We start from the raw sequence: 23,439 nt of genomic DNA on the forward strand, positions 1-23,439 counted from the left end.
ATATGCCACAACTTGGTTGCTTTTGAATCTGCATCTTTTTCAGAAACTGTTGACACTAATCCAATAACTATACTTCCTTGAAAATAGTACAAGTTATTTCTTTTTGTGCTTTTCATCACTGTCAGTACCCCAGCTACTATCTTCAACAATCCATCTCTCAAAGTGATTGTGAGCCCTTTAGATTCTAGGACTCCTAATGAGATGAGATTTTTCTTTAAACTTAGTACATAGCGAACGTTTGTCAAGACTTGGATTGAGCCGTCATGATTCTTCAACTAGATTAAACATATTCCCATGGTTTTACTAGCATTGTCATTGCCCATAAAAATAACTTTACCTTCCAGCTCTTTGAAGTTAGAAAACCAGCCCTTGTTAGGACACATATAATAGGTACAACCCGAATCTAAAATCCACTCATCTGTGTGACATGTAAACGTCATGCCAACCAGACTAAAGTCTGAATCCTCATCATACTCTGCTATACATGCATCAGAAGTAGCATTACCCTTTTGTAACTTAGGACAATTATTTTTCTAATGCTATTTCTCGCAGCAAAAAGCACATTCATCTTTAGCAGGTCTCCTTTTGGACTTGCTTCTTTTTCCAAATTTGAGGATTTGTGAACGACCTCTCGCTATCAATGCTTCTGCAACTATATCCATGTGATCCTTTCTGTCTTTCTTTCTGGTCTCAGAGTTGTAGAATGCACTACATACAACATCAAATGTGATATTGTCCTTCCCATAGAATATGACACTATCCTTCCCATAAAGTAAAGTGGTAGTGAGATGATCATATTTAGGAAGGGAATTCAATAGTAGTAATGCCTTGTCTTCATCTTCAAATTTCTCATCCAAATTTAGTAGATCCGCTAATATCTTATTGAATGAGTTCACATGCTCATTCATCGACATGCCAGGTGCATACGTGAATCAATAGAGTTTTTTTCTTCATATAAAGCCTATTTTCAAGGCTTTTCTTCATGTACTTTTTGTCCAATACATCTCACAATTTCTTTGCTGATGTCTCCCTCATGACAGAGTATTTATGATCTTTAACTAGACATAGACGAATAGTACCACATGCTTGTCTATTGATCTTTATCCACTCCTTGTCATCCATCATGTTAGACTTTTCTTCAGGAGCAGCGTCCAACTCTTACTGACATAAGACATCCAACACCTCACATTGCCACATAGCAAAATTATTGGTACCATGTAATTTCCACACTTCAAACTTTGCATTAGTTACAGTAGTCCTCACTAATGAAGACGACGACGATGCCTCTGCCATCTTTTTTTAACTCAAATGATCAGTGTCTTCAACAACTATTTACACTTGAAAAACAACATCTATGATATTTATTTCACTTGAATAAATGCACCAAGAAAGTTCCTAAGAGAATGGAGGGGTCATAACGGTCCCACTTCAAATCTAGACTCCTTAGGCTCTTATCACATTGTTGACAGAACTTTTCTAAACATGTAAAAATACACACTACTTACAATAGATTGTCTCCCAAGTATAAATGGTCGTCTCCACCATATCAATGAACAGTACCGCGTATGTGAAAAGTTTTGTATACGTAAACAGTACCGTATGCCCCAAGTAGAAAAGAACAAAACCTGGCGAAGGGAAGAGTTTGAAGCCAAGGGACAAACTGGGCATCTCCAGTCTTGAACAGAGAGCAAAGTCAACGTTACAGCTAAAGTTGCATGAATTGTAGAAACTAGACGATTGCAGAAATCAAAAGAGCGATTTGGGAAGATTTTTCTGATGAACAGAAAAGTTGCAGTCCATGAAACGATAGCAACTACAACCAACTTCAAAATGTAATTATCCATAGATTCAAATTTCCCCGCAACGCAAACAGGTTGAGATATTATTTTTGCAATAATATCTCATGCAAAAATATGGCCAATGTCACAAGCACATAGTTCGCAATGGTTGCCACTTGCCCAATTAAGAAAATAGCTGAAGCCTGCCAGCCTGTGTGATATGTTCATGTTGGTTAACGTATCTCTCTATCCCTCTCTCTCTTTATATATATATATATAATCCATGAAATAATAGCACCTAATTTCGCTTTGATTAAATGTGGGTCAAAATCTGGAAAAAAAAATTCAAACCCATTTCTATTCAATAAATTTTCATCAATTTCTTCATCACCATGTCAGATTTACAAAGGAAAATTTGTCATCATTTCATGCAAGTCAAACCCAATGAATTTATTCAGCAAACTCGTTCATATTACAAAACCTAATCGATTCTACACCCAAAATCAAGAATATTGAAATCACACAAGCTAACCCTAAATAGCGCGAACAAATCAAAGCTGTAAATTATGAAAACACAATCGAAATCACGGCATAATGGATTCACATAAGCGACGAGAAACAACTTGCAAATGTGAAATTGGACTTGAGGAGTGGCTAAGAGGCTGGGATGGTAGAGAGACTGTTGTTGAAGAAGCGCTTGTTGCACCAGTGCTTGTTGCCGTTGTTGATGCTGCTTCAACCTCTGGTACTGCATTTTCCTTCAGAATCGAAGGATTTGTAAACAGTTTGTCGAATTTCATTAAGGTTTCTCGAGAAAATGAAAGAAAAGAAAAAAACAAAGAAAATGAGAGAGTTACAAGAGAAGTAGCGTTTTATTTTCTAAGTGTGTATTCGTTTAACACTTAGGAAAAAAAAAAGGAAGAAAGAAAGTTTAAAGTATCCAAAACGGTACAGTTTTGCTAGCATTTTCCTTTTTTTTTTAATTATTAAAACACACCTTTTATTTTTTTTAAATAAAATAATATATAAAATTAGGGTCAAATATGGTCAAATTAATTTTTCTATCACAATTTCTTGATAGATTAAATTTTTATCATGATTCTATAATAAGTTCGTAATAAATGATAATTCTATCATAAAGGCATCATAAATTTATGAGAGAAAATATTTCTATCACAAGACCATCATTAATTTATGATAGATTAAAAATTATGTCACAAGTCTATCATAATTTTATGATATACCCAAAATCTGTCATAAGTTGTCTATCATCTATTAGCAGTTTTCTTGTAGTGTAATTTATAGACACTATACTGTATACACAATAAAAAACATTTTACATTCATTTTATAAATGTGTAAATTAATTTTTTTAACATTATATCTAATTCAGTCATTTATATTCTTATAATAATTTAACAGTAAGATTTATCAAATACATACAAATGCTTTTAAAACGCATAATACTTCTAAAAATAAATTTACTAGATATATAACTAATTTTCTTTACAGTTAATTATTTCTATACCACAACTAATAACAATTATTTAAAAACTACAGCATTACCAAACTATCTCTTAGTATCACATACAACAATCCACTATAATTTGTAACCTTCACGGAGGTCCATGATTCCAATTAGGTCGCTTTTGAAATCCTTTTTTTTTTTTTCAAAACAAGTAATTGCTCTTTCCGGGCCTTACCTAATTAATAGACTTCCTGCTTATGAGTTCTTAAATGTGTTTGGTTGCTATTGTTATTCATTATTGACCTCATCCATACTGGCGAGGTTAAGAGCCATGCCTATATTCATCACTTGCTCATCGCGATCCATCAATCTCATACTCAAAAGTATTAGTTTCATGTTAGGAATATGAGTCAATATTATTTTTCTAAACTCTAAAATTAGCCGAAATAGCAACTTCAGTCAGCAAATGCAAAGGCGATGAACAATAGTTTGAGAATAGAGAAATAAATGTTGAACCAAGAAGTTGCACCTAGCAACGCAGAACTTACAACTGTGAACACAAAAGTGACTTCCGTGTTCGAGAATTTGTCAAGGCATACAAGAGCATTTGTCCATAAGTCCAATTGCGAATATAATGACAAATAAAACAATTTGATCTCGAGAATATAATGACAATTATTGCGAAGATACACTCCAAAAACGATACTTTTGAACAACAATAGGAAATTAATGGAGAAAAATATGAGGAAGAAGTAGAGAGACTTCATTAGAAAAATTGGATTGTTCTATTCTCTTATTATTGTAGAAGGCATTGAATTAACTACCCATTTTTCCTCTTTTACTCATCCTTATATCTTATAATTTAATTTAACTTGAATAATCCAAATCATATGTAGACTTGGCTTATTCAACTATAGCTTATAATTAAATCAAATACATGATTAAATTCAAATCAATGGAACGTTAAAAGAATTGCTCTCACTTCCTTCCAACGTGCGGCATTAATATTTTGAAATATCCATATAATTCCAACGTTTCATACTAACCTAACAAATCATGCGGTGAACTCAGCCGCAAAAGCTAGCTTTTGACGGAAGGGTGCGTTTGTACTCGTTTTGTGTTTTCACTTTTAGCCCCATGTGGGACTACGGCTTACAACCTTACAATACTCAAATTTTCTCCGCCGCCCATTGAAATCAGATTCAATGCCAACTAAGAGCACGACATTTAAAGGGAAAAGAGAAAACCATTTTTAACACTTGCTACCAGGGATTACTTACAAAAATTAAAATCAGAGAAGAATCCAATTCAAATTTGCCTTTTAAAGGAAAAATGGAGCTTTCAAAAAAAGTTCTTATAAAAGTTGGCCCCCATTTCTTGTTTTCATTTTAAAACAACTTTAATTTGGAATTTGGGTATCAAAATGTATAATAATGAACAATGGTTAGAATTATAAGAAGAAAAGAAGCCAAAATCATATTCACAAAGGTGGATGAAATATAGTCCACTGAATCCACGAATAAGGTGGGTTACAGTTCACTATACACACACTAAACAAATGACCTTATTCTTCGTTTAATAGATAAAAAAGCTATATAATAGAAAGTACTTGCAAGCTTATATACAATAGTACAACAGCGTAAGCGTTGACTAAAGCTATCCAAAAGGGAAGAAAATCCGTGTCTGAATTTTATTCAGAAACAGTGATATTTGCTTCCTTGAGGGTTGTGGTCCTGGTACTTGAAGTCTTAGAACTAACAACAACTTATTTGTTAGAAATTTGTATCCAATGTTGAGATGAGGCATGTATGCTTAACTTTATTAATTTTATTGAGATGTGTTTAACTTTTATAATTATCTTCCTTTATTAGGGTTAAGATTTAAGTACATATTATTAAGATTAGCTCAATACTAAATCCGAATTTATTTGTTAGTTGTTCTCCTTATTTTAATTTCACTCACTAAAATAAAGCCTTGACATAAGTTAATAACCTTAAGACCTGAAAACATATTTTCCAAAATTTCATTAGCATATCATAAACAAGCAAGCACCATTAAAATAATATTTATTAAAGCCTCATAAATTAGTTAATTATTATCTTCTATGATAAGCGTCCTGTTTGAAAATACGAATTTTTTTATAATTCATTTTCTTATAAATTTATCGAACTATTAACGCAATAAGTTATCCCTAATTCAGAGCTAGCAGAAACTATTATTTAATCAAGATTATTAATTTTGTAGGTATTAATATACTGAGGTTTTACTTCGTTTGCTAAGTTATAAATTTATGCCTTTTCTATATTATTAATTACACCAATTAAAAATGTTATAATTTATTGTGCATAAAAAATATGAATGCTAAGTAATAGAAAATATCATGAACGTGGCTTGATTTTATTGCGGGGTCAACACAAGCTTATACATTTTAAAGACGAATCTCGTTAAGTTTACGCCTTGACTAAAGCTATACAAAATGAAAGAAATATCATATTGCATATAACAAATAATTGTTACTGGAATTTAATTAGAAAATCCTTGGAAAGTACTTGTTTCCAAGATCCTTGCTGTCGATGTGTCTTGTCTCAGCTTTAAGTAATTTTACAACACCATGAATATTTAGTTTTGAGACTTAAGTTGAGACTTAAATATTAAGATTTCCAACATTATTGTTATTTTAGTGGCATAAACGAATTTTGATATTTACTACGTAATTAACAGTAAAGTTCTTTTCAGCTGGCGTCTATCTATTGCAAGAATAATAATGCATGGGTTGATGAAATAATCCATTGAATTCACAACAAAAGTGGATTACGGGTCAGTACAAACGTGACCTTATTCTCTTCAGTTAATATAAATACATACTATCGTTGTTTGTTCATCAAATGAAAAATCCTTTTACAATTATTCAATACAAGTATCTCAAAGATAGAAACAGATTGGTTGGGAAGATGTTTACAAAGTTATAGTGGCAATGGTGCCACTTTACTTTGCTCTAATGTTAGGTTATGGCTCTGTGAAATGGTGGAAGATAATTGCTCCAGAAGAGTGTGCTGCCATAAATCGCTTGGTTTGCTATTTCACTCTTCCTCTATTCACTATTGAATTCACAACTCATGTTGATCCTTTCAATATGAATTATCGATTCATTGGAGCTGATGCTATATCCAAGCTGATCATTGTGATTGTTTTAGCATTTTGGAGCATGTGTAGTAAAAAGGGAAGCTATTTTTCTTGGTGTATCACAAACTTCTCTTTGTGTACTCTAACCAATACTCTTGTTTTAGGAGTTCCTTTAATGAAAGCCATGTACGGCCAAATGGCTGTTGATCTTGTGGTTCAATCATCTGTATTTCAATCCATTGTGTGGCTTACAATCTTTTTGTTCGTTTTGGAATTCCGAAGGTCCGGGAATGATTCAAAGGATTTAGAGGAAGGTCATGTAACAAGTTCCAGCAGGCCTCCATTTTGGCATTTGATGAAAGTTGTGTGGCTGAAATTAGCCAAGAACCCTAATTCATATGCTTGTGTTATTGGTCTAGCCTGGGCTTTTGTGGCAAACAGGTAAGCTTTTTTATTTTCGCTTTATTTTTTAAAAAGGTAAACGTAGGGTAAATTAATTTGATTTTTTAGCTCCTACATCTCCAGAACTTAAACTCAGGGTAATAATGTTAACGCCATTGGGTCAAAACATATATATGTGTGTGTGTATCATGTATTATGTATTATGTATGCATGATGATTGCGTAAAAGTAATTAACATAATTTAATAACTATTAATGCAGGTGGCATTTTAAGTTGCCAAGCATCATAGAGGGATCTATACTGATCATGTCAAAGGCTGGGACTGGCACTGCCATGTTTAGCATGGGTGAGCTTGGGGTTTGTTCATTGAGAATAAAGCAAAATAAGAACTTTAATAATTAATTAGTAGGGTTTTCTTTTTTCAATTATACAGGGATCTTCATGGCTTTGCAGGAAAAGTTGCTAGCATGTGGCCCTGGCCTCACTGCTTTGGGAATGGTTTTAAAGTTCATAGCAGGGCCAGCAGCAATGGCTATTGGTTCCATTGCTGCTGGTTTGCATGGTGATGTTTTGCGTGTTTCTATCATACAGGTAACAACGTAACCGTTCATAGTTCTGTATATTTCATGCCCCAATTTCGAAAATTCGGTTACAAAAAAGAATTTATGTTCAGTGTTGAGCTAATCTGTATTGGATTTTTTTTATACATTTTTGCCACACATACACAATTTCCTTTTTGATGATTATACTTTTAAATTATAACATCACAAAAAAATTCTAAATAAATTTCTATAACAAATACAAATATAACATTAAAATAATCTAACATACAAAATATTAAAAAAATTATTTTGAATATTATTAATCTGTTAGATTTGTTTTAATATTGATAAAATCTGTTTCATAGGTTAATAGTATAAAATAATTATATTTAACATTCTAAATAACTTGCAAAATCGATATTATATATTTATTTATAATATTTTTATATTACATTTTTTATGTTATAGAAATATTAGCATAAGTTCAAAGTTAATTTTTGGATTAATGGATTTAAGATTAATAAATATTTCGGGACATATGAATAATAATTTAATATTAAAAATAATTCTATATCTTTTGTACATTTGGTTTGCGTGTGGTTGGACCGCACTAAGTAAGTAGTGGAACCCCACGTTCTGCCAATTTTTTCTCCAGGACACTAGACTGTGGGAGAGTTTTGGCTGTTAAACCAAAGGCTACAGAAAATCTTTTCTCCGATTCCAATGAATTCTATAAGACTGAAAACTAATTAGTGCGTGTATGACTTTGATGACTGATAATTTTATTTTAATATTGCTCGAAGTACAAGCATGCTTTAAGACTTTTTTTTTTAAATTATGCTTTATGACTTTTTTCAAGTGACGTTTAGTGGACATACTTACGCCACTAATTGTTTTTCTTGTGTATTCGTCATGCCAAATAATAAAAGAGTGATGATACAGTCATAAATTTTTGTATAAATTAATTTGTCATTAATTTATTAGTTGAATGAAAATATAAAATAATAAAAATAGATCATGTAGAACAAGAGATATTTAATACAAGAGTTTGTGGCTCTATTATTACTCAATAATAAAATATTATTGATGACACACATAGCTGTACGGATGTTTTTTTTTTCTGTACAGACCGTGTTGTCAATTTATATGACACAATTGGATTAATTAAAAAATAAAAAATTATTTATATAATGAATTTGGATCTAATCTGAACCCAATATGTTCATTTTTTTATAATGATCTGTTACACGTGCATGTATAATAATATATTATTTAATTAATTAATATATTTTTATTCAATAACTAACAATTGTATATTTTTAAAAGATTAAAAAAATTAGCTCATTATATATACACACATTGAATTTAAAAAAAAAAAAAAACTTGTAAGCATTTAGACAATTTTACATAAATCTGATCTCACGTCTTATTTACTGCCCATATTTTGTTGCAGGGCAGCTCTCCCAGAAGCCATTACTACCTTCATATTTGCTAAAGAATATGGACTGCATGCCGATGTTCTTAGCACTGCGTAAGTTTGTGATCAAACTCTTTACTATAAATTATTTAATACATTAAGTGTCATTTGTTTTTCAAATTATGCATAAAATACTACCAATTTCATTTTGATAGTCAACAGCATAAATGCATGATAATTTTTACAAAAATATAAACCATATTATTTAATGCCAAAGTACTCGAAATAAACTTTTAATAAATAAACCATAATATTTACTGCCAAAGTACTTGAAATAAACTTTTATTAACGTATTTCTCCTTTTTTTTTTCAGGGTTATCTTCGGAACGATTGTATCCCTTCCTGTGCTGATTGCTTATTATGCAATTCTAGATATTATACATTGATTTAAACCCTCAGTGGGACTTTCAAAAGTTTAAATTTTTTGTCACAAGTAGGGGAGACCCTCGACTAGTTTAATATTGTTATAATTTAACTAGGTTGATAATTAAACAAAGACATTGATAAGAGCAGGAAAAAAAAAAGAACTTTCTATGTATTAAATTCTTCGTATTGAAGCCGAATACTTTTGATTACAATTGAATGTTATTTATAGTGAAATTTTTCATCAACTTCCATTTGTAAAATAAATTAACCGTAGGCTCATTAAATTTAAGCCATAATTGAACTATGTTAAAGTGGTGGTAAATACACTGTTATACAACAATCCTCTTTTGGATGTCCACCACTTTAAGATGATCATAAAACGGCACAAAATGTGCTATAATAACTATCTCATTAAGAACCTTAACCAGTAAAAGCCAAATGGTAAAATCTGGTAATTGAAAAAAAGAGTAAAATACACATCTGTCCATTTTTTTTGTAGAAGTTCTTCTCTTAAATATTTATGCTTCCCTTGATAAAATGCTCCCCCTCAAAGAGACAAATATCAATTTTATAATCTACTTAGTCGATGCATGCCAAAGACAAACTTTTCAAATGTTGAAATAGGCAAAGCTTTGGTAAAAATATCTGCAAAATTATCAATGGAACATATATGTTTGACATCAATTTTCTTGCTCTTCTAGAGCACATGAGTGTAGAAAAACTTTGCTGAAATGTGTTTCATTCTACCCTTGACATATCCTCCTTTAGCTTGTCAATATAGGTTGTATTGTCTTTAAATATTGTTGTTGGAATGTTTGAAATAGAAGTTAGATTACTTGTGTTGTTGAATACGATAAATGAGAGACGTAGCCATATACATTCCTTGCTTGTTTCATATAGAGCAAAAATCTATAAGTGATTAGAAGAGGTGACAACAAAAATTTGCTTCGTAGATCGCCATGAAATTGCTATTTCATTTTATGTAAAAACATATACTATCTTGAATGATCTTTATGAGGATTAGAAAGATAACTTGCATCTGTAGATCGCCATGAAATTGCTATTTCATTTTATGCAAAAACATATACTATCTTGAATGATCTTTATGATTATTAGAAAGATAACTTGCATCTGCATAATCAACAAGGCCCAATTTTTGTGTTGGTTAGTTTGAATAAAATAATCCCAAGTCCATTGTCCTATGAAGATAATGGAAAACATGTTTAATGCTAGTGTTTACGAGCTAGTGAAGAGCTAAATCTTACCAATAAGCTCACTTGAGAATGTAATGTCTAGCCTAGTGCATTAAGCTAAATACAATAATACATTTATGGCACTCATATATTCTATTTATGGACCAAGTGTCTCTCATCATCTTCTTTAGGATGGAATAACCCCTTTTAGGATTAAGGGATGAGACTATAATAGGAATACTTAGCAAATGAGCATTATCGATGTTGAAGCGCTTCAAAAAATTTTCAATAAAGGCGGATTGATGAACAAGAACTCCATTCATTTTATGCTCAATCTATAGGCTGAGACAATATTTTGTTTTCCCTAAATCTTTCATTTTAAATTCTCTTTTCAAATATCCAATAGTTTCAGAAGCTCTTCAGGAGTTCCAATTAAATTCATGTCATCAACATATACTACTACAATAACAAATCTAGATTTGGATTTTCTAATGAATAGGCATATGAAAATACGATCATTTATGCATCCTTCTTTTTATTAAATATTCATTCAAATGATTACACTAAATGCGCCCTAATTGTTTTAATCCATGTAGGAATTGTTGTAGCTTAATTAAACACAAACTATAATTACTTGATCTATATGCTTCAGACATCTTAAATCCTTTAGGGATTTGTATATATATATATTAGAATCAAATGACTTTTATAAATATGCTATCACTACGGTAATGAGATGTATATCAATTTTTTCAAAGATCTCAAATTGATTAAAAATCGAAATGTAATGGTATCCATCACTAGAGAATATATATCCTTACAGTTATACCAGGTTTCTATGAGAAATTGATTACTAGTCATGCTTTCTATTGTATGATTTCATTATATTTATTACGCTTCCTTATAAATACTCATTTGTATCGAACATGTTTGACATCTCTAGGAATTGGGTCTATAGATCCACGCGCTTCATGTTTGGATTAGAGAAGTTAATTTTTCTTAAATTACTTCTTTCTATTGAGGTCAATCATGTCTTTATCTACATTTATCAAAAGTTTTAGGCTCAAAACCATTTGTAATTTTAGTATGGATTGTGAATGAAATACATTGTCAATAATAATTTCATTGTTATCCCATATTTTCTTTGTATAAGTATAACTTACAAACTTTTCTTCATTTTTAGATTTTTGTGCTTTGTTGAGGGCTAATGTCTCTTTAGGGACTCCATCACTTAAGGGGCTTGTGTCTCTTCGAAGACATAAGTCTCTTTTAGGACATGTGTCATTACTGGGACATGTTGATATAGATATGGTGATTCAAATAATGTAAAATACTTACTGCTTGAGTATTAGTTTCATTTGAATCTTGATTTTTCATTCTTCTCTTTTGGGAAATAGTATCTTTAACCAAGTGGTCTGCCACTCTTCTAGCATATAACAGATAAGTCATTAGCAGTGGTGGACCTACTACAACTCAGTCTAATCTAAAAAAAATCGATTATACCCCTTACTTTTTCATCAATTTAATAAAATAATAGAGTTTTTATTTTATTTTCATATATGTCGCTAACTCAATTACCCTTATGTTTTCATCAATTTAGTATAACAATAGAATTTTTATTTTATATTCAAATATGCCCTAACTCAATTACCCTTATGTCTTCAGCAATTTTATATGACAATAGAGTTTTTATTTTATTTACAAATATGTCCCTAATTCAATTATATTATTTTCAATTGAAATTAGTGACTTATTTTATAAAATGATAAAATTATATATTTATTGAATAGATTGAAAACATTAAGGAGCTAAAATTTTATTACTACTTTAATTTATTTTAAAAGCTTTTAACTGAAAAAAATGTCAATAAAAAAAATGTCAATGTAATATAACATCATCACTAGTATTAAAAGTACTTAAAGAAACAACATATAGTAACAATTATCAATATTTTCATAAAATTTTTATGTGAATTTTTCAATTTATATTTTCATAAAATTTTTATGTGAATTTCCGATTTTATTTATTAGTTATATTAACTAAGAGGACAAGTTAAAAAATAAAATTTGAGTATTTTAAGGAGATTTTGATAGAAGAATCATCAACATCTAGTTCTTTAAAGAGAGTTTAGTTTATTATTGAAATTTTTGACTAATAATACTTTTACAATTTGAAAGGATGAATAAATTTTAATTGTTTAATTTATTAAGTCTGGTAATTTAGTACTTCACTTCAAACATTAAAGTTTTACTTACAATTTTTAATTGATTGTAATTACATTATTGATCTATTTTAATTTAAAATTCTTAATTATTTTTAATCCTTATATAATTACATGTTATTATACATTGCAATGTCAAATTATATAATTGAAAATTAGTGTTTTCATATTTGAGTTGCCTTTTATTTTCTACTCTTTTTTCATAATTATTCTTGTCTATAGTACATATTTAGAGGGATAAAGTTCTTGGCGTTGCTCCTTATTAATATGCTTCTTTCTACTTATAAATTTTTATGTTCGCTTCAAAATATAAATTTTTAAAATTTAGCCCATGGCAATATTAAGTCATGGATCCGCCCTAATCATTAGCTACTTTACACTTGATTTTTCAATAGGAACAATCACCTTGGTTGGTTCATTAACAACTGATGTACGTGACTTAGTTATTTTTAATGTATTGATAAATGCATTTGGCAATTGATTTGCGGTTTGTAGCAAATGAACTATCTTTGCACTTCAGTTTCACACCGATTAGTGTGAGGATCTAAATGAGATATAGTGAAAACTTTCCAAAAACATTTATGCCTTACTGATGGGAAAATTATGTCGTCGAGTCGGCGCATGCCCGCATGCGCGCGTATATATTAAGGATAAAATTTAAATGTAGAATCAGTGTGTGTGCACGTGTGTATATGTATATATATATAATGAGCTTTTGTTTTATATTTACAATTTTTTTAATAACTCTTACTTATTTTACCTTCTATTAATAGATTTTAGGTGTAACCTTAAAAATTTATATAGGAAGATTAATATTTGGAAGAGATTGATCAATGGATGAGTTGCAAGCTTTCTTGTTGTTGAAATTTTATTTTCTAAACAAAAAGAGTGGTCACAATATCCACTTAAATTTGATTCAAGCTAGCTATATTGCAGATATTTTTCCACTGTTCTTTGAATGCTAATGCCATGTATATTACAATTAGTTTATCATTGTATGACCTATATATAAATCAATTTAACATTTTGGTTGTAGTGAAGTAGCACATCCGAAAACAAATAGGCATGTCAGAGTATTTGTTAAAACATTTGGGTGAATGAGAAATTACATATTGAGTTTTAGACCTGCAGAAAATCCGTCAGATACCATTACTGATTTGGTAATTGTTAAAACCAACAATAGTCGAGTTTTCTTAAAAAAATAAAAGCTAACTGCAGGTTGCATGTGGGTTTGATAATTTAAATTTTGTGTAGGTGCGGGTTTGGTAATAGCAAACCTATAGTGAACAGAGCCCATTGCTATCCTTAGGTGAGATTGATGATCGACATCAGTCCAGATCATCAGTGCAAGGTTCTACTGCGTTTGATGGGATTGATGTGCAATGGTGATGCACGATGATTGGCTTTGTTGTGTTCAAAAATCAACATGCGACGGTCATGGCTTTTGGTTCTCATCAACAAGGCTACAAATCAATCATGGATCTTGTGCAGTTTTTTTTTTAATTACTTTGGGGGAACTGGGGATAAAATTGGGTTCATGATTTTTTTTGGGGATAAAATTATTAGTTATAAATATGGAAGTTTGATGCTTAACACCCCTTGGGAATCAAACTCTCATTCCCTAATCTCATTTGTTGTGGATCCCAATCAATTGATTCTTATTCCCATCCTTATTTTATGAAGTAAATAATGTTGTTAATGATTTTGATTCTTGAGATTCTGATTCCTCAATTCGTGAAGTAAACGCACCATAAGAGTTTTAATTTAGGAGAAAATAATCATGCAAACAAAAGAAGATGATAATAAAAAGTAAGTTTGCTATTGTCTTATTGTTATGTTCAAATTGTAATGATAGGAAGAATGTTGAACAATGCTCAACAAATATCCTGTTAACAAGCATCAACTATTCAATAGATTATTGTTGAATAATTTGCTATTGTTTGAGTATTTTGTTTCAAGTTTAGTTTGTATTAACTTATATAATATCCATATAGTGGTTGTGAAGGAGGAAAGTTCTAACGTGGGTCCATTCTTGGTAATGAAGTAGATGTTATATTACACAACTACATTCACTACTAAAGAGGTGTAAAATTAAATGAATTTTCTTAGATTCACTTCATGATTGTTGTGCAAATTTTATTGAACTTGCAAGTGCACGAATCTATTGTAGAATAGATTAATGGTGACGAGTGTCGATCCCACAAGGAAGTGGATTTTAATTATATGTAGAATTAATTTTCTATGAGGGTGGTTGGATTTAGTGAAAGTGATTTAGACTATCTGAGAATTTAAATGGGAATAGCGAAATTAAATTAAAGTGGAAACTATTATAATTAAAGCACTTGGGTATCTAAATCTGCATCAACATGCACTATGGACTAAATATTCTTTATTAATTCTAATTAAATCATGAGAGAGGTTTTCCACTTCTTATGAACCACACTCTAATCAATATTGTGCTAAGGACTTATCGTATCAAATAATAATAACCTTGTACTAGGTAGCCGGTTAAACTAGAGCGGTATCTAGACAAGATTATTACTGTTTGTTGATGAAAAGTCAAAACATCCACAATAATTAGAGGGGAAGATAAAGTAAATTTACCAAATAAAGTCCATGACACATGTTGAGACTTCACCTTCAACCCAATTTTGAAAGAAAATTATCTACTCTTAATTGAACTAAGGGTAAAATGAAAATTTATTAAAATACGTAGAAAATACAAGATGGAGAAGGAATTACAGAAAATGGAGCTAAAAAATGAATTCAGGGATGCCTAATTAGGGGGAGAGAGCCCCCTTTTATAAATACATTGAGTAAATCATAATCATCGGATTAAAAACAATTTGGAAGCTCAGGATTGCGCCACGTCATCGGTCAACAGTATGCGGTTTGACCACATGGTTTGAACAATGACGCGGTTTGATCACGCGGTTTGAATAGCGACACAGTTTGAACAGTGACGCGGTTTGATTGTAAGTTATCCCCTATATATGCATGTACTGTACGCATGATTTTTGGTCCACTAACATGCTGCCACATCATCGATCAACAATACATAAGAATTTTAGTCCAACAGAATCGTGACACCTTATCAGTCAATACCACATCATCGGTTAATGCCACGTCATTGTTCCGTATATGTGAACAGTGTCATGAACAGTAACATAGACAGTACCGTACATGTGAATAATACCATACATGTTAATAGTGTCATTTTTCCTTTTATACTCCTCCTAAGGTTTTCAACTGTCCTGAGTTCAAAAGTGATGTCCATTTTGCTATTTGATCTCTTGTTCATTGTGAAATGACCATGATACCCCTAAAATGCATAAAATACTTAATTAAAATAAAATATACATAATTAAATCATAAGAGACTTAAATAGATAAAAGTATGAATGTTAGTGAAACTTGAAGTGTAAAATGACGATTTTCTCCTTTATAAATATACATTTTCTAACACTTAACACACCCCCCAACCAGCTTATTGCTAGTCCCTAACAATTAAAGCGAAAACAAAATTCAAACCAAAATGATTTTTTTTTAAATAATCATGTTTATTCAATCAGACTAATGATAAGAATCAAATACAAGTACAAGCATTATCTCCAGTCTAAAGAAATATCACTTCCACATCAACCATCTACATGCATCAGTCTAGCAGACTTTGTCATAACTACTTTAAAAAATGACATGTCAAACCCCAAAATCTCACTGGAAGTAGTGACACTCTCACAAGGAAATTAAACCCAATAAAAATAGTAACTCCAATGAATGCTAAATTTAAGAAAAAATAATAAAGATGTAACATCACATGCTCTCACCAATATGAAAGAAATATGCCCATAACTTAGAAATAATACAATCTTGAGTCAAACAAAAATGCTAGTCAACCCAATTTATTTCTTTTTCTTTTTCTTTCTTTCTCTCTCTTTTTTTTTATGCACCACTACATCTTTTTAGCCCATATAACTAGCTTCTACTTCAGACTATAGCTCCCTAAAATTAGGAAGGACTTTTATTAGGATGTAACGTAGACTATGGTCATGGCTAACAAATGAAGGAAAATAGGAAAAACAAAATATATGTTTGAGAAATAGAGTTATTTGGAATTTACAAGGTGCATTTCACTTATTTATTATTATTGTTATTTTTTTCTCTCTTTTTTCTTTCTTTTTTTTTTTTTTTGAAATATTTTTTTTGTATGGCACAACTTTACTGAACAAGATAATTATTCACATTTTTCGCAAAAATAAATAGGTGATGGAACTTGTAAGACATCGGATAATACTCCAAATCGGAGTGGCTCACGATGATAAGTTGACAAAGAAAAGTTTTTTTTTTAAGGCTCAAAATGGTTAACTATGGATATTTCACAAAAGGGATGACTAAAAAGGCTCAAACGGGTCAAAGATGACATTTCCATCGTCTTTTAGGACTCTAAATAATCTTCCATATCTACTAATTAGATGGACCTTCAGATGTAGCAACGCATTTTTTTCTCTCTTTTTTTAATTTTATTTAACTTTTTTTTTAGGATTGACTCAAAGGAAATCTAGAGATCATGTATAAAATAATAAACTACTAAGCTGTATGAAGAATGGGAAAAAAAAAGGTTACTCTCCAAGAAAAATGATAGGCTCAAAAACTCACTTGGTATTTATTATGACATGTGCATTTCTTCAAGCAACTCATATTTGTCTCCGACTTCAACATGTAGAGTAGCAAACATGGCGTAATATCACTTAAGACCAAAGATAATACAAACACTAAATTTTGAAAGTCATAATGTCATCTAATGTTAAAAAAATACACACATCTTTTTTTTTTTAGGTTCAAACAACATTCTACCCCCCAACCTATTCTAAACATGAAAAGAAAATATGTATGTAGAAAGGTGAAAATGATGCAGAAAAACTAATTAGAAATGTTACACTTAAAATGATAGAAAAAGAAAATGTTTGAATTTTTTTTTTTAACTAAGAAGATGCATTTCTAGAGTCATTATACTCTATATTCAGCCATCTTTAACTCAAAAATTTGAAAGTGTATATTTATAAAGGAGAAATTAAAAATAAGAAGTTAAAAAAAATGATTGTCAAAACTTAATAAAGAAAAAGAAAATGTGTGGAATTTTTTTTGTCTTTTTGTTTTTTTGTTTTTTTATTTTTTGTTTTTTGTTTTTTTACTTTCAAACCAAGAAGATGTGTTTTTAGAGTTAATACACTCCATATTCAGTCATCTTCAACACAAAAAGTTAGCCACGGTTAGTTTCTATAATAAAAAATCAGTAAAAACTTAACCAAGATTCCACAATTGTCAACTATTCTCTCCCCCCAACTAGAACGAAACATTATCCACAGTGTTTTAAAGGAAAGAAGTAGAGTTTAGAAGACATCACCAGGGAGGTCGAACACAGAAGAAAATATTTAGAAGCGGTGAGTTAAATCTAATTTGCACTTTTTACTGCGGCTACTGTTACCATCATTATTTGGACACTCCAACAGAAAGGTCCTAGGGTCTGGCTCTGGTCTATAAGCTTGTAACAGATCAAGTACCTCATTAGCAGTGTGAGCAAAAATAAATTTTTTTTTTGCTATGGAAGGAATGAAATAGTTTTTTAATTGCATGGTTAAGAAATGCGATGAAGCTATCATAAAAGTTATTGACATTGAACAAACCGATGGGTTTCTGGTGAATGTTCAGATGGACACAAGATACTAATGTGATAAATGCCTTTAGAGTTGCAAGATCTCCTTATAGAAAAATAAAAGCATCAGCATGATTAAGCATTTCAGTTATTCTTTCTTACATACCTAAAACGACTAACTCTTCTCCAGTCGGTGAGTCAGACAAACTGCCCAAAGGTTTTAGGGCTCTTGGAATGATGCCTAACACTTGGCTTCTTCTGACAAAAGCAGCTTTTGAGACCAATTTTGATAACCCTCGATTACCTCCTCCATACACCAAGTGTAATTTTCTCTTTGCTATGCTTCGACCAAGATCTATGGCCGCCTCAACGAACTCTTTATGTTTGCCATAGTTAAATCCAGAAAGCACACAAATGTTGTTGAATTATTTATTGGAAGTAGCTGCCATTGGGATACTTCTCAAAAATAATTTGTGAGTGCTTAACAAAAAATCATATTTAAGGATCTTGGTAACAGTGAGTCACAACTGTAAATGAGGTAGCATGTCAGTGTCAATTAACGCGTAAAGCACATGTCTCGAGAGTAAAAAATGAAAACAGTAAAAAGAAAAAAAAATAATGATAAAATAAAATTATTAAAGACAATAATGCAAATGATAAAACAACAGTGAAATAAAATAACAGTGAAGTAAAAAAGATATTTACAGGTATTTGTGACAGTGGCTCATATCTTCCTCTAGTTTTACGTCCAGAAACGGCTTGAACGCCCTCTATAGGTTGAGGTAGGCTTCCTATTTAGTTTTCTTATAAACAGGCAAACATGGTCGTTTATAGTCAGATTCTCGAGACTATAACATGCATGCTCTTTCTGGAATAATGGCCATAACTGGAGAATCGCTCCTTGTACATATCCACTAGGATGTGTTTCAAGAGACAAAAGGATATCATGCAATGACTCCTTATTCAAGTCATCCCTAATGAATTGAATCTTGTTTTCCTTGTTATCAGACACTATTCCTAAAGAATATGGTTTTTTTATCACATCTCATTCTGGCACACTTATGACAAGCAACAAAAATTCTTCTATCTCTTCGTTTTCTTGCGTAATTTCTTTTACCACAACCAGACATGTATGCAATAAATTTAGGAGGCAACTCACCTGCCAATCACACTTTGGCCTCGATTAACCAGCGGATTTCAGCAGGTATGTTATTCCTCATGAGCATTCGCATGCGTTCGGACCGAGCTTTATAGATTGTAAGGAAGGCATTCTGAGGAAGTGAAGGGAAATGATTGTGAAGCTTTACTAGAATATCGTTTCTGACCATACCTTCGCCTCAGAATATCAGTTATTATGGGAAACTAAAGTAACCGACTTGATTGTCACGGAGTACTGTTATCCGCCACTTAACCGGGGTAACAAACTAAAACACATAAAGAAAATTACAATCGTCCTTTTATTGAATTTACCTCAAGCTCCAATTGAATGTCGAAGATACCTCCCTCAATGTCTTTGAGTTAGCTTTGTAAATCCTCAACATGGGATATTAACACTGGTGATTGTAGAGCCCAAATATAATGTGTTTTACAAAATTGAATATACCTTTTAAGATGGGATTTTACACGTTGAAGTCGTCTAAGAATGTCCAGGAGGAGCTTTTTAGCTGAGGCACTCATGATTAACAATGATAAGAGAAAACTTAATGGTTAAACAAACACACTTATGCAAAAATAATTTCATTGAGCCAAAGAAAAGTAAAAAGAAAGAGAAAAAAATCAAATCACCGAAAAGAAAGAAAAATCTCAATTCAAATCTGGTGTGTCATTCAAATTTATTTATGTGTCCTCTCCATGTGGTTGGTACTCTAGATATGACTTTAATCTTTGACCATTAACTTTAAAAGTGACATCGTTATTTGAATCCTTAATTTCAACTGCTCTATGTGGAAAAACAGTGTGAACAATAAAGATGTCAGACCATCGAGAACGTAACGTACCTGGGAATAGATGCAAGCGAGAATTGAATAAAAATACTTTTTGACCTGGGATGAAAGATTTTCTCATAATTTGCTTGTCATGAAAGACTTTCATTCGCTGCTTGTAAATCTTGACATTTTCGTATGCATCATTGCAAATTTCTTCAAGTTCTGCCAGCTGTAATCTTTTTTATAAGCTAGCTTGCTACATGTCAAAGTTAAATTTCTTGATGGCCCAGTACACACGATGGTTGAGTTCCACAGGTAGGTGGCAAGTGTTGTGCAAATTTTATTGAACTCGCAAGTGCACGAATCTATTGTAGAATAGACTAATGGTGACAAGTGTCGATCCCACGAGGAGGTAGATTTTAATTGTGTGTAGAATTAATTTTGTAAATGGGTGGTTGGATTTCTGATGAAATTGATTTGGAATATTCTAAAACTTAAATTAAAATGGCGAGAATAAATTGAAGATAAATCTATTGAAATGAAGCACTTGGGTATTCGGATCCGTATCAACATGCACCATGGGCTAAATATTCCTTATTAATGCCAATTAAATCATGAAGGGGGAATCCACACCTCATGAACCACACTCTAATCAATATGGTGCTAAGGGCTTATCGTGCCAAATAATAATAACTTTGTATTAGGGAGCCGGTGAAATCAAGGCGGTACTAAACAAGATTATTATTATTTGTCGACGAGAAGTCAAAACATCCACAAAAACTAGAGGGAAAGAGAAAATAAATTTACCAAATAAAGCCCATGACACATGTTGAGACTTCACCTTCAACCCAAGCTTGAAAGAAAATTAACTACTCATAATTGAACTAGGGGTAAAATGGAAATTTATTAAAATACGTAGAAAATACAATATGGAGAAGGAATTACAGAAAATGGATCCCAAAAATGGATTCAGAGATATCAAATTAGGGGGGAGAGACAAAATGGATTCAGAGATATCAATAATAAAAAGAGAGAGAAAAATCAAATCAGCGAAAAGAAAAAAAAATCAATTCAAATTTGATGGGTCACTCAAATTTATTTCGGCGTCTTCTTCATGTGGTTGGTACTCTAGATATGGCTTTAATCTTTGACCATTAACTTTAAACGTGACACCGTTCTTTGGGTCCTTAATTTCAATTGCCCAATGTGGAAAAACAGTATGAACAATAAAAGGACCAGACCATCGAGAGCGTAACTTACCTGGGAATAGGTGAAAGCGAGAATTGAATAAAAGCACTTTCTGAGCTGGAGTGAAAGATTTTCTCATAATTTGCTTGTCATGGAAGACTTTCATTCGTTGCTTGTAAATCTTGGCATTTTCATATGCGTCATTGCGAATTTCTTCAAGTTCTACCAGTTGTAATCTTCTTTCTGAGCTGGCTTGCTGCATGTCAAAGTTGAATTTCTTGATGGCCAAATACGCACGATGCTCGAGTTCCACAGGTAGGTGGCAAGCTTTTCCATACACTAGCCTGTAGGGTGACATCCCAATCGGGGTCTTGAAAGCCGTTCTATATGCCCATAATTCATCATCAAGTCTTAATGACCAATCTTTTCTGTCTGGCCTCACCGTCTTTTCTAATATGTGCTTTATTTCTCGATTGGAGATCTCAACTTGGCCACTGGTTTGCGGATGATATGGGGTTGCCACTTTGTGAGTGATTGAATACTTTGTCAAAAGAGCTTTGAATGCTTTGTTACAAAAGTGGGCACCACCATCACTGATTATTGCTTGAGGGAATCCAAAGCGCGAAACAATGTTGCTTTTCAAAAATCCTATCACCACCTTATGATCATTGGTTCTACATGAAATTGCTTCTACCCATTTTGAGACGTAGTCAACAGCAACCAATATGTATTGATGGCCAAAAGAAGGGGGAAATGGTCCCATGAAGTCGATACCCCATACGTCAAAAATCTCAACCACTAAAATTGGATTTAGTGGCATCATGTTCCTTCGCGTAATGCTCCCCATTCGTTGACACCTATCACATGAAGAACAAAAAGTGTAAGCATCTTGAAATATAGTTGGCCAATAAAAACCACATTATAAAACTTTAGTTGATGTTTTCTTAGCACTGAAATGGCCTCCACAAGCTTGTTCATGGCAGAATGAAATGATATTCTGAATTTCACTTTCTGGGACACATTGTCTAACAATTTGGTCTGCACAATACTTGAACAAATACGGGTCATCCCAAAAGAAATTCTTTATCTCTGTAAAGAATTTAGCCTTGTCTTGCTTGGTCCAATGCTTTGAAAGTTTACCTGTAACAAGATAATTAACGATGTCAGCATACCACGATAATACTTCCAAATTCATTAATTGTTCATCTGGAAATGACTCATTCAATATTAATGGCTCTGTAATTGAGTCAAAATGGAGACGAGAGAGGTGGTTCGCCATAACATTTTCTGTGCCTTTCTTATCTTTGAATTCCAAGTCGAACTCTTGCAAAAGTAACACCCAACGAATTAGTCTAGATTTTGCATCTTTCTTTGTGAGAAGATATTTAAGAGCAGCATGATCTGTGAATATAATTATTTTACAACCAATGAGATAAGATCGAAATTTCTCTAATGCAAACACTAATGCTAGCATTTCTTTTTCATAAGTTGAATAGTTCAACTGTGCATCATTCAATGTCATACTAGCATAGTAAATAACATGGGGAATTCGATCAACTCTTTGTCCTAATACTGCTCCTACTGCATAATCAGATGCATCACGCATGAGCTCAAATGGTAAGCTCCAGTTTAGAGACTGAATGATGGGTGATGATGCCAACAACTGCTTTAGTTTTTCAAATGCCACAAGACATGAATCATCAAAGATAAAAGGTACATCCTTAGCAAGTAAATTGCATAAGGGTCTAGAAACTTTGCTAAAATCTTTAATGAAACGTCTATAGAAACCAGCATGCCCAAGGAAAGATCTTACTTCTCTGACTGTTTTGGGTGGAGGAAGATTAGAAATGAGATCCACCTTGGCTTTGTCAACCTCAATACCTTTGCTTGAAATGATGTGACCAAGAACAATACCTTGTTTTATCATAAAATGACACTTCTCCCAATTCAAGACTAAGTTCTTCTCGGTACATCTCTGCAAAACTAGTGTTACATGATGTAAACATTGATCAAACGAGTCACCAAAAATAGAAAAGTCATCCATAAAGACTTCAAGGAATCGTTCAACCATATCAGAAAAAATACTTAACATGCATCGTTGAAAT

General features: G+C 31.8%; 1 protein-coding gene across 1 annotated transcript; it reads left to right on the forward strand.

Annotated features, from left to right (window-relative positions):
- The first annotated feature begins 2,372 nt into the window (after positions 1-2,372).
- Positions 2,373-9,175, forward strand: LOC112097319 (auxin efflux carrier component 5-like). Its single transcript, XM_024182505.1, has 6 exons — positions 2,373-2,582; positions 6,178-6,809; positions 7,031-7,116; positions 7,204-7,369; positions 8,766-8,843; positions 9,103-9,175. Exons 1-6 carry the CDS (start codon positions 2,373-2,375, stop codon positions 9,173-9,175), a joined length of 1,245 nt encoding a protein of 414 aa, XP_024038273.1.
- The last annotated feature ends 14,264 nt before the right edge of the window (positions 9,176-23,439 follow it).

This window comes from Citrus clementina, unplaced genomic scaffold (genome assembly GCF_000493195.1).
Source record: "Citrus clementina cultivar Clemenules unplaced genomic scaffold, Citrus_clementina_v1.0 scaffold_6, whole genome shotgun sequence".
NCBI classification, from domain to species: domain Eukaryota; kingdom Viridiplantae; phylum Streptophyta; class Magnoliopsida; order Sapindales; family Rutaceae; genus Citrus; species Citrus x clementina.

What these genes read in the sequence shown, in the direction of transcription:
- LOC112097319 (XM_024182505.1), top strand. Translation starts at nt 2,373, where the DNA reads ATGGATTCACATAAGCGACGAGAAACAACTTGCAAATGTGAAATTGGA. An exon ending in TGGGCTTTTGTGGCAAACAG is followed by an intron (nt 6,810 to 7,030) that starts GTAAGCTTTTTT and finishes CTATTAATGCAG; the next exon opens with GTGGCATTTTAAGTTGCCAA. An exon ending in TCTATCATACAGGTAACAAC is followed by an intron (nt 7,370 to 8,765) that starts GTAACCGTTCAT and finishes ATTTTGTTGCAG; the next exon opens with GGCAGCTCTCCCAGAAGCCA.